The 12269-nt window shown below is 37.9% G+C and overlaps 1 protein-coding gene across 2 annotated transcripts in view; it reads left to right on the top strand.

Annotated features, from left to right (window-relative positions):
* Positions 1-12269, top strand: part of ACVR2A (activin A receptor type 2A) — a 62926-nt gene that overhangs the window by 29054 nt on the left and 21603 nt on the right. For both annotated transcript variants that reach the window (XM_051623531.1, XM_051623530.1), the window contains exons 2-4: positions 6154-6361; positions 8617-8726; positions 10002-10156. In XM_051623531.1, coding sequence (XP_051479491.1) covers positions 6154-6361; positions 8617-8726; positions 10002-10156 — 473 coding nt within the window. The remainder of the gene's footprint in view (positions 1-6153; positions 6362-8616; positions 8727-10001; positions 10157-12269) is intronic.

The raw sequence follows: 12269 nt of genomic DNA, 5'->3' as shown, positions 1-12269 counted from the left end.
TCTCTGTTTTCTGCTATGTGTTTGCTCTGAAATTATTTTGGAGAACTTGGACACCAGAGGTCTGGTTTTTTTGCCCCACTTTCTTAAATCCAGTCTTAAGATATTTGGAAGGGCAAGGTAGAAATTCTCTATGAAATCTTTCGGCTTCACCCTTTAAAGATGCTTTCCATGAGTTCTGCCACCAGCATTTCTAAAATCTGAGTTCTCTGAATACTGTAGCTCTTTGTTTAAATAGATAAAATGTTTAATAGTCTCTCTCAAATATTCTTGTGGAGAGGTGGGCAGATTGAGTTCACAGCTTTATAGATTCATGGGTTTCTTCAAGGTGCCTAATTACTGAAGCTTGCAGAAAGTCAAGTTGGCCCCTTTTGCATAGTCAGTCACAAGCAGAGTTTCTTCTGTCTTAGATGTTCAGCATGTTGAGTTGTCTTAACTTCAGAAGCAGATGAATTGTTCCATGTATTGTCTATCCTGTGTAAAACTGGTATTCACACTCATTATAATTGTTTTAAATATAAAAAGATACGTATATAATAACAAGGTTATAGCGGCTGACTTGTTATTTTAAATTATCTTCCATATTGATACCTCTAAATCCAGAAGCCACATTTCTAGTAGAAAAGTGTTTTCTTGTTGCCATTTGTCCAACAAACAAGGGGCTGCAAGGAGTTGTTAACTGTACAGCAGTGAATTGTATAATTTGCCCCTCTGCCTCTCTCAGTTGTATTTCTTATTTGTAGGTGACATCATCCTCCAGTGTTTCCACTATCTTTAGGAGCCTGTGTGCTTTAAGACACTGTAGTGCCAGTAGGTATATACAGTTGCACAAAAAGATACAAGTTCCAAGTTTACTGTAGGACCCATGTTGAGTTGCAGTCTAATTTTTTTTTTTTTAAATGTTATTTTATGAAAAGAAACAAGCCTTTTAGAACATCGGGTCAATCTTTAAATTTTTCAGGTTAACCTTTTAGCCTCTTAAAAGCTACTAAGTCTCACAGACTTCTGTGCAAAGGTCCCACTTTGGTGGCATTTCTCCGTTCTTCCCCAATCACTTTTTTATTGACTACAATGCAGGCTTGGCGGAGCATGCTGGAAAGGAGAATGATAATGAGAAACTCTAGTCTGAAAAGATAAGCATCTTCTGTGTAAGGCAGGGTGACCACAGTTCAGGTGGTTTGTTACTTTACTGGCTTGTTTATCTTCTTCTTGATTCTTGCCTTGCCTAAGTTAATTGCTGTTGTGTTTGGATTTAATGAATGTACTTTGGCTCAGTTTGTATCAAGTACAGTCCTTGTTTGACCTGCGAGCATTGAGAACAATGATAATTGGACTAATACTTGTCTAAAGATCAATGAAATACATTTTGGGACATGTTAGAATGTATAAGGAGGACAGAATAGGTCCTTTCTGTTGTAACTCAATTTGCTTTGTAAGGTTGAAAACAGCCTCTTTATTTTGCTTTTGAGAAACATTCCCTTGGGTGTTATCAGAAAAAATAAAGAATGATAATAACCCACTTCCGGCTTGGGGAAACATCAACACTGGGCCTGTTCAGAATGTATTTGTAGTCTGTTCTTAAATATATTTGTGAGTCTAGAAAGTGTGTATGAGGTCACTGTGGAAACAAATAGAACAAGTACTTGAAAAAGATACCTGGACAGTAACTGAAAGTTTTTCAGTATTCTGTTTCTAGCTATGCTACATTTTCTGTCCTTTGTTTGTTCCCCTAAACAGCACGTTACAGTTCAGATCTTCTAGTGAATGGGCTGCTCTGTCTGCTGAGTAACTTCCAGACCCTGTGGTGCTTCAGGCCATTCTGCTCAGCTGGTTTATACTACTGAACTGCTCCATTCCTGTGTGTTTGGGGGTCTTGGTGCTCAGAGCGAGTTTGAATTAATCTCAAGCATAATTCAAGTAGCCTTTCTGCAGTAAGGCTAGGTAGCTACCAGGATGAATTTCACCCTTTCACTCTTCTGTATACTACGTTTTCTAGGCAACAGTAAAAAATGAGAAGCGCTTTGCTATCACATAAGTATTCCTGCTTATAAATCCTTACTAGTACTGTCCTTAGTGCTTATAATAGAATTAAGATCAAGTACAGTGTTAGGGGCTTGTCTGGGTGGGTTATGCAGCTAGGAAATACAGATGTGATTTGTCTTTCCAGACTTGGGTGTTGCTGTTAGCATCTCAGAAACCTGTGAGATGGAAAAGAAGTCTGTAGTTCTGTCTGGTGCTGGAAGACATGCAGAAATAAAATTGCCATTTTATTTTTAGTTCCTTTCTAGTTAAGGATGTGTTAGGTACACATTGGGAGCACCCATTAGAGCAATCTACATGCACAGACTGGCTTTCAGAAGACCTGTGGGTTTTTTCCATGCTGATGTTTTAGATATCTGGGCCATCAAACTAACCTTTGTAGTCTTTTCACCAGTTTTCATGCCTTCAGCTTAAAAAAATGTGCTAGATTTCATAAACTAGCAAGGAATCACAGATTCATCTTCTCTTTTACTGGAGGCCTTTTTGTATTTATGTAGTATCACCAACAAAGTATGCTGCAAAAGCAGTATTTAAGGACAGGGTAGGGGGGGCTCTGTTTTGAAGTCTTATCAGAAAATGAGGGAAAATGTCATGAGCGCATTTCAGACTTTTTAATTAAAATGCCGTGAAGCCATTCCCACATTACAGACCAGTGTGGCTGTGATGCTCAGTTTTCAGGTTTAAAGCTAGATGATAAAATCCTAGAAGCTGGCATCACTCTTTTTTCCCCTCTGAGTGTAATGTAGGTACATGTAATAGTGAACTTATATTAAACCAGAATCTGTTTTCAGTAATCCCTTTCTCAGTTAGACCTGTGTTAGTATACTTCTTCTTAGCTATGCATAGATTTTCTTTTTTACTCCTTTTTAATTAAAAAAAAAAAGTATATATTTTTCAGGCATTCATATAGTCTTTCTGCTTGAAAAAAAAAATGGTAGCGAGTCTTTCAAATTCTTCCTAAGGTGAGGTTTTCCAGACTGCACATGTGCATGCTAATAAAATTGCTTTCTGCACTGCTAACAATTAGTGTATCCTGTATTAACAGCAGTTCAGAAGTTCACTAGCAAATGTTGGTTTTCTTTTCTTACTGCAGCTGTTGTGGATGAACACAAATGTATAGTGATACAACAGCACACATACTGCAATATGATAACAGCATATATTGAACGTGATCTGTCTTAACATGCCGAAACTGAACTCTATTACATACTTGAATATTCTTTGCTTTTTTCAATGTGTTTTCCTCTCAGAAGCTTTCAGACCATAGTTCAGTCCATCAGATACTGCTGATGCTTTGCTGATGGCTTCTTTCAGCAGTGACATTTTGCCTTTTGAGATTCAGTATGAGGTTTTCTGAGGCCCGATAATTTCCTGTGAAAACAGTTTGTCAGCACTCAAAATGGGTATAGGAGTTTCATTATAGACATACTCTGCCTAAACTGAGACCCAAATAAATCTGCTTTTGTTGTAAATGCCAATTCCCCTTCTCTCCTTCAGAGCTGGATTCCTGTGGTGGAGGTGGCAGAGCTGGTTATAAGCAGATGCTTCCTTTGTGCAGTGGGCTCAGGTCTGCCTTCTTTGTTGGTTCCCCCTCTCTTGTCTTGCTCCCACTACATTCCTGCTTTTCTACTTCAAAAAGGTTAATCTGAGATTGTCCTGGTATGTCCATACATCAGTTTAATCTGGCTAGCCCTATTGCAAATGTCTGCTCAGCCCCTACAGAAGATATTATGATTAGTTGCTCCAGTCGGATCCAAGTCACTGAACCAGCAGTGTGATTGCTGGTGAGCTTGATAGGTTAAACTGATTCGGAGCATTAATAAATAAGAAAACCTGACTATGGCTAAAATATGTATATGGAGAATATTTGTGCAAAGTTAATTATACTGTAGTTTCTCAATTTTATAAAATTTAGCTTGTCTATGGTCCTTCAAAGCTAGGCTTGGCAGCAGAAGAAAAGAAATGGCACGTACGAGATAAATCCAGGACTTCTGCTTTATTGCACTGACAGAACCAAATTGTTCAATCTGTTGCCTCATCTGTTTCTTGCCATAGCTGGGAGTTGTAAAGGTCAGGCCATTGCAGCACAAAGAATATAATAGTTAACATGCTGCATCTCGCAGTGTTACCAGCTGGCTAGTGCATGTCTCCCATTGAAGATCCAGGCTCTTTCCCAAGAAGTGTAAGCAGCATCGCTGCCTATTTTGGGAATGCGTCAAAGTCAGAAGTTTCTGAAGGTGGCCAAGTGGGATGCCCGGGATGGTCAGTGCTGTGCTCTGCTCTGACATCCACTGCTGCACTTCAAGGGGGCTGCAGCAATTCCCAGTATGAAATCAGCCTTGTCACCCTGAGAGGTGCAGCTCTTTGGGCCCCTGTGCAGTCAGGTCTGTTGACTGAGAAAAGCAGCCTTACTGTCAATTGTGTGTGTTTGAGAAGGTGTTATGTGATGGAAGCCTTGACCAATGTACCAGGCACCCTGACCCACACCTCCTGTTGGGTAGAGTGCCTGGGTGACAAGGATTCCATCCCAGAAAGAAACCATGGATATAGCTGCTCTGCTTGTTACGCTCTGGTATAGGAGAATGGGAAGTATGTGGGTATCAAAATTATTGTGAATATATATTGAATAAAGGAGGTAGAGAGTGATACAAATAAATATGTATGAAACTGACTGCTAAGGAAGACCTTTTCTGTTTAAATCTGATCTTCAGCACAATGTCTAATATACCTGTCTCTCTTGAATATCAGATGGATGCACAGGCAAAGTAAAAGTGCTTTGTCATCCTCCTGACCCTCCCTCGATTTTGCAGTCCTCTGACTCTAGCTCTTCCATCTCCCTCTCTGTTTTTCCATGTTTTTATTTCATGTTAAACAATGAAGCTTGCATGAAGATTAATGACACAATCTTGGCAGTATTTGACAAGATAAAATCAGAAGTAAAAGCCAGTTATTCCTACCTTCCAGTATTTTTGTTAGCAGTTTTGCATCCTGACAACCCTTTACCTTTGCATAAACCAGAGTGGTGCTTCATGTCACGTTAACTGTTAGCTTTGCATTGAGGTTCTTCAGCCTGTTAGTATTTGCTGTGGTTTTCTGTAGGTTGTCAGTAGAGAAAATGAAATTGAGAAGGTCAGAAACTTTTATTTTCAAGAATACTAGGATGACAAAGAAAAAAAAATCACCTGCTCTCAGGGTAGGTTAGCAAGTCTGCTGGTCTGTTCTGGTTCACCAGCATGTGTCATAGAGACCACATCAGTGCTTTGGCCTCCAGACACCACCTGGCTTTTTTTTTTGTTGTTGATCCCACTGCATATGTCGGGCACGTTCTGTGGGAAGGGAGCCAAACCCCTGGGCCTTCTGAGAGCAGAAGCACTTGCTTATGGACTTAGGACAAAGACCTGATGTCTTTTATGTTGTGGGTGATCAACAAGGTGGGACCAGGTAGCCAAAAGCAAGTGCTGTGCTTGGGGCTTAGGGACCCTTGCCTCATCCCTGTGGGTCTCAATTCCTGTTGTTCAGTTGACAAATCAGAATGACATGGAAGATACTGTTTTAGCACAGTGTGTCTTACCCTTTGGTGCTTTGTGTGAAGAAGCTATGTCACAGACACAAAGCTAGGGGAAAAAGATGCTGATGGTTTAAAAATTAATTTATTAATTTGGTTTAGGCTTCTAACATGTACAAACTGCTTTGTTTTGTTTTTGGCACATGTAGCAACATAAGAGGCAAAAATGCCTTTTGGTAAATTCTGCTTGCTAAAACTCCTTGTTTGGCTCATGTTATAACTAGATCTTTACTGTTCCGTATTTTAAATTTTCTTTGCTATTGCTCTTCAGGGAGAAGTATTGCACAAACTTGTTCTTTATGTCTTCAAATCTTGATAAGCTATCCAAGTCACTCTTTGACTTAACAGAAGATCTTTGTTTTATGTTTCAACACTTACTGGGAGTGCTTGTGAACTTTGAATGTTTTCTTTCTTTCTTAAAACACAAAGAGGGGAGAGGGTATCTTGATACAAGTAGTGTACGATATTTTAGTACACCCTGATTTTTACTCTTCTCATGTCTCATCCTTCAGAATGCCCTTTGATTGTGATTTATTTTTCGTTCCTGATAGGTGCCATACTTGGCAGATCAGAAACACAGGAGTGTATCTACTACAACGCTAACTGGGAAAAAGATAAAACAAATCGCAGCGGTATTGAACCGTGTTACGGTGATAAAGATAAAAGGCGACACTGTTTTGCTACATGGAAGAATATTTCTGGATCAATTGAAATTGTGAAGCAAGGTTGCTGGCTAGATGACATCAATTGTTATGACAGGTGAGTGAGTTTTCTTATACATTTTCAATTTATTTCTAATTGGAAACTAATTTGCCTGGCCGTGATTTATACAACCTCCCCTCTGCAAACAGAACTTGAGACAAATTATGATTGTCAGTCTAAGTAGTTACCTGGTTTTTGGAAATGCACGTATACACGTGGCTTTTTTTGGGTTTTTTTTTTGCTCACCTCTGCTTGGGGACCTGACTGTATCTAAGTGCTTTGTCTTGTTTGCAGAATAGTGTGTTTTACCTTCTCTTATGTACTTGCTATATATTAAAAATGCTGTTCTTTTTTAGCCTTTAGTAATAGATTTTCTTATCGTTTGTTATTGCCAAACAATGCAAAGATAGTGAAACCAGAATGCAAAATTCAGTAGTTCACTCTTCCAAAGTCTTTGGAGTAGGATTTCAGCACATCGTGCTTTCCTTAAACCTGGAATTACTTTGTCAGTTTATTAAAAAGCTCAGCTCAGTGGCAGCTCTAAGATACATTGAATATTCCAAAATTCCAGTCATTTTTTTTTTTATAACAGATGGTCTAGCAAGTACCCATGAGCAGTAACAGCAGGACTGGGGGGTTGTTAGATTCTGGCTGAATAAGGGTCATGACTCTCTTAAGAAATGGTATTATAGTTCTTTAAGTACTAAGTTTTAGACCAAAATAGTTTTTCTTTGAAAAGGGAGAGAATTAAGAAAATAAATATGTACTAGATGTTCATGACAATGTATTTAGGGATTATTTTTAGTGATATTTTAGAATTTTTCTTTTGTGTTTCTTAAATGTTGAATTAATAGAAGAAATCAGTATAGTAATTTCTACCAAATAAAGTTCCCACACACACTAGGATGTTTTCTCCTTTAATGACAGTTTAAAGCTAAGTGGATGTTAGTTCTGATTTGTCTGTTTCTCAGTGTGGCAGCAAAGCACCTGCAAGCTTGCTTGCACAGCAGGGTTGAAATTCGGCTATGCTGGAAGGCAAAGGATGATTTTAAAGAAATCTTATTTGTTGCTACTAATATCTAGTAACTTTAAGTCACTCAGGATGGGAAGGCAGTTTGGGGTTTTTGGTACGTTGGTTTCTGGTTTTTTTACTCCATTCTTTCGTGTAGCTTTGCAGAAGAAGTGGGGGTATTGCAGTTTCTGCTAAGTGTTTAACTTCTAGGATGGAAACAGAATTTTTCAATTCAGAAAAAGAAACAGGCTCTGTAGCATATTTGTCCTGCTAGTTCCACACACATCTGTAAGCAGTCTAAAAAAATTTGGTACTAAATTCTCCCTTGAGCAAAGACACGATATTGCAAGAAGAGATAAAATGGAGGAAGGATGTTAAGGAAATAGTTGAGAACTGAGTAAAAATTCGTCTGGCTTTAAGACCTCATTAACTGTAACTTGTCATAAGAATGCATGCTGCTCTGTTTGTCTGAAGGAGCCATTAAACAAAATCTTATCTCTGGGAGTGAAGAGTAGTTTACTGAACAGGGAGTTACTGTATCATGAACCCTGAACAGCAGATTAAGAACATCAAAGAATAAATGTTTTATGGAAGATACGGTACAGTGTAATTATAATAGCCAGTTCTATAAAATAACCTCATTTTGAAGACTGATCCAAAACTTTTTTGACAGTTTTCAGCTGTCTTTAAAATCCTCACCCATTTCTGCAGCATTTTCCAATTCTACTCTTTCTGCTGGCAAGTTGTCTCCTGCGTGGCTCCTGTTTTTCTTTCCTGACTTGAATAGTAGCTTATTTGTTAATAGAACTCCTTTCCTGCAGTTAATTCATTGAGTGAAATAAGCCCTATCCCTGGACATCATGTAGGTAGGGGAAATAATAGTAATTTGACCTTTTTTTCTAAAAGTAAAACATTACAACTTCTCGTTTCCTCTGATCTACTGGTGTACCCTTGTACTGTGATTTTATGGTTAAACACTAGTGGTTTGTTTTGGTTTACATCTAGATCATGAACCATTCTTCACTATTCTTGTCAGCTTTTGAAAGGCATCTTGTTGGTGGTTTTCTCTAACTTTGTCTCTAAAATAGAAAGTAGAGGCTGTTTCAGTTTTAGTGATGATTAAATACAGTATAAAGTAATCGATGAGTTTTTTTTTCTTCAGAATTAACTCTTGCTTGGGTAGTATGTTATTCTGGATGATTTACTGAAGCTCACTTAAAATTTAAAATACGATCATGTTTTCTCTTGAACAAACCCCTCCAATTTAGGATAAATATGTTTTTTTAATTATCTTTCCTAGGAGTGATTGCATAGAGAAGAAAGACAGCCCTGAAGTGTTTTTCTGTTGTTGTGAAGGCAACATGTGCAATGAACGCTTCTTCTATTTTCCAGAGATGGAGGTCACCCAACGTAAGTCAGCCTAACACATTGATGAAGAACTGCTTAGAGTTCAGAAATACTGAATATCATGCATGTTCAGGAGATAAGACTTTTCAAACTGTTGTGGTCAGGTTTTCCTGCCAGAGAGTTTCTGATTCCAAGGTGCTCTATATGCGTTCATGTGGAGATCTTAGAAAATAGCCAGCTGGTTTTTTTGGTTTAGAAAGGTCTCTATACTAGAAGTAATTGCAATTGATAAAGGGTATTTCAGCTCTTTTCTAAGGATGAGAAGGAGAGATGATCCTCATATGCATATACCAGCCTATGAATGCCCCCCTTTTTGAAACAATACTGTCACTATTTCTTTAAACTAATTGGACCTCTGAGTTTCTCTGTAAGTTGACACAGTAACCTTTAAACAAGGAGAGAGAATTTCCTCCCAGGTTACGAAGAAAATCAGATAGCCAGACTTAACAAATAATTGTTTTAAAAAACAATAACTAAAAGATGATTTGATTATTCTTGCATATCTTCTTCCAGTGAAGGATCTAATCTTTGCTGGAAAACTGAATAATGTTAATAACTGAACTGAAAACAGCAAATGTCTTGTGTACCAAATAGCCAGAGGAAGTTGTTTATGAAATTAAATAACATTTTCTATGAGAGTAAAATAGCCTTCATTGACCCAGGAGATGCTCTTGTCATTTTTTTCGTCAGTGACACTGCTAAGGCAGTAATTGACGTTCTTCTTCACTGTCATGAAACCTCTTGCCCTGGGGGTCTGTGGCTGCCCCCTGCACCAGTTGCCTCAGAAGCAGGACTTCTCTGGAGCCTTTCTGGAGGTCCTGTGGAAGTGTCTTCAGCTGGAGACCTTTAACTTTCAGCAAATTGACTGTGCATAGAAACATTGGCAGATTATTTTGGGCCTGTTCTACTTAATAATGACATCTTACTGTATACATTCCAAAGACTAAAGGTTTGCATTGATTCTTCTTTCATTCATTAGGTGATGGCATTCTTACAATCTTTTAAAAATAGAAACACCTCTGAAACTCTGTAGATAGGCAGAGCTGAGAAGCACAAAAAAGTTAGATACCCTTATGTGTAAATCTGGGGATCTAAATTATTTCTGCATTTTCCAAAATGCTGCCTTTATGTGTCTGTTTTTCTTAGTGTTCTCTTTACTGCACGTTTGTTAACCTGTTGTGCTGAGCATAAGAATTTGTAGGAAACCAGGATGCTAAGCATTTCAAGCATGGGATGATTTTTGTTTCTTAAAACCTGTCATTTTTTCTTAATCCCCAGCAACTTCCAATCCTGTGACACCGAAGCCACCTCTGTTCAATACCTTGCTTTATTCATTGGTGCCTATAATGGGAATTGCAGTGATTGTGCTCATTTCATTCTGGATGTATAGACATCACAAGCTAGCGTATCCTCCGGTACTTGTTCCAACCCAAGTAAGTCACTGCATTACAATTTTATTCTGGTTTTTTTTAATGGCAAAACCATGTTTGGAAGAGGAGAGCAGAGAAAGGGTAGTGCATCTGTCATGGGGTGGTCTCTGTTACTGTCCTGGTTTAGAGCTAATGCTTGCTAGCTGCAAAAGTAGAAAAATAAGTTTTACTTAAAAAGAATGATCTGTAATTCATCGGTCTTTGAATATAAGAGCAACTACTTAATGTCTCTACACATCTGTGTGTTTGGGAGGGGAAAAATTGCACACAACTGCAGCTGGCAAAGAGGCTGTATTGCTGGACAGCTGTGGGAAGGTTTTACTTCCAGGTAGTTACCAGGGACAACCTGTCTGGAAGTTGTGTTGGCTGCACTTGGATACTGGAGTTGAGCTTCATGTAATGCTTAGCTTAAAACAAAAATAAAGGAGAGACAGTAATTCATAAGAGCAATTTGCAGTGGTTAGAAAATAGTAACTAGTAGAAGCTTAGGCATTTTTAAAACAGCATGGAAGTGGGATGCAGGTATCAGTCAAAGGAAATGTAAAGAAAACCTTTAGTTGAAACATAGTTCCAGGGCTTAGCTCAGCTCCTTGCCTGTTTCCTCTTACTTGTTTATGTATTTTGTGTTTTATCTTCTCAAATGTTTCAGTTTTAGCAGTGTTTGTGTTTTACTTAGAAAAATATTATGACATTGTGGTCTCCAGATTTGAAATGTTAACTGGCTCTGTTGTATCCAAACAAACCTTTTTTTGGCTGCGTGTGCGTAGTTCCTGCAGTTGTCAGACTCCAGCTGAATCTATAGGTGTGATTAGTATTAATACTAGAATTCCTTTTTCTTCAGTTATGTCTAGAAATTCAGCTGAGATTAGAAGTCCTTTATGAAAGGAGTTAAGCCAGCAAACTCCTCAGGCTGAAGTAGGGAAGGTTAACAGCATGTGGTAGTGGAAATGGAGAGAGAGATTATTGGCCCAGGGTCCCCAAACTCTTGGGGTTTTGCAGGAGGAATAGAACTTAAGCTTCCTAAGTCAGTGCAGTGACCACTCAGAACACATTGGCTCTTATACAATGATGATATGATGATGATATTTATGATTAAACAAAATTAAATTGCTTGTGTTTTTCGGTAGAATTGCGTTTTAAAAGTATTTACATGTATTTGCTCCATACTGCCAGCCTCTCTGATATTGTCGATGCTACCTACTCCTTGACTTAAGGATGTTCCAGGAAGCAGTATTGCCTGTGGTCGATAAATAAAGTTGGTTTGGTTTCAGTTTTGTCATAATAGATAAGAAAAATTAGGGGGGAGGCAGTGGGCATATGTTCTTGCCAAATGAAAATAACATAATTTGGAGGAAAAAAGTATGTTTCGTGTCCTTGCAGAAAATATTGCATATCCTCAAACTTCATGCAATCTGTTAGCATAATTATTTTGTCCGTCTCAATTTTTATGTATTTGAGGCTTTGCATCAGCCTAGTAGTCTTCATTGTAAGATCAAATTCATAACTGCTAGTTGTGTGAATAATTTCAGCATGAAATTTCACTTCTAGACTTAAATGTGTAATGGATAAACAGATAGAGAAGCAAGCCAAATGTTAAATATGTGTGAGATATCAATAACTTGAGTTTTTAGATTCTTCCTCTCTTTTATTGCCGTTCTTTTCTTGCCTGGTTTATGTTTGGTACAAGAGTGGACACGTCATAAATTTTAATAGGGTAATAACCTGTTTTGTTAATGCTCATATTGTATCTGTTGGGATAAGTATATGTTGATGCCTGAGCTAGTTACGGTGTAATAACATCTTCTTATCTTGTGGTGAATAGGGATTAAGGTTGGATGTGGAAAGTCAGGAAAAGCTACTTCTACCTGAAAAACTAAATGAAATTATTATGGAAATAGAAGGTTTAAATATTCTTCCATATGCAGCAGGGCAGTATTTCCCACTTCAGATTTGATTAGAGCTGATTTGAACAGGAGACAGAGGAAGCAGGAAGAGAGGGAAAAGTACTAGTAATTTTATAACCACAAAACAAACATTTAAATATTTCTGCAATTAGTATATTAAATATTAATATTATATTTAATATTTAGGGTGTGAATAGAGTTTGGAGGCAAAT

This window comes from Apus apus, chromosome 6 (assembly GCF_020740795.1).
Source record: "Apus apus isolate bApuApu2 chromosome 6, bApuApu2.pri.cur, whole genome shotgun sequence".
In the NCBI taxonomy this organism is placed as follows: domain Eukaryota; kingdom Metazoa; phylum Chordata; class Aves; order Apodiformes; family Apodidae; genus Apus; species Apus apus.
This window is presented reverse-complemented; position numbering and strand designations above follow the sequence as displayed.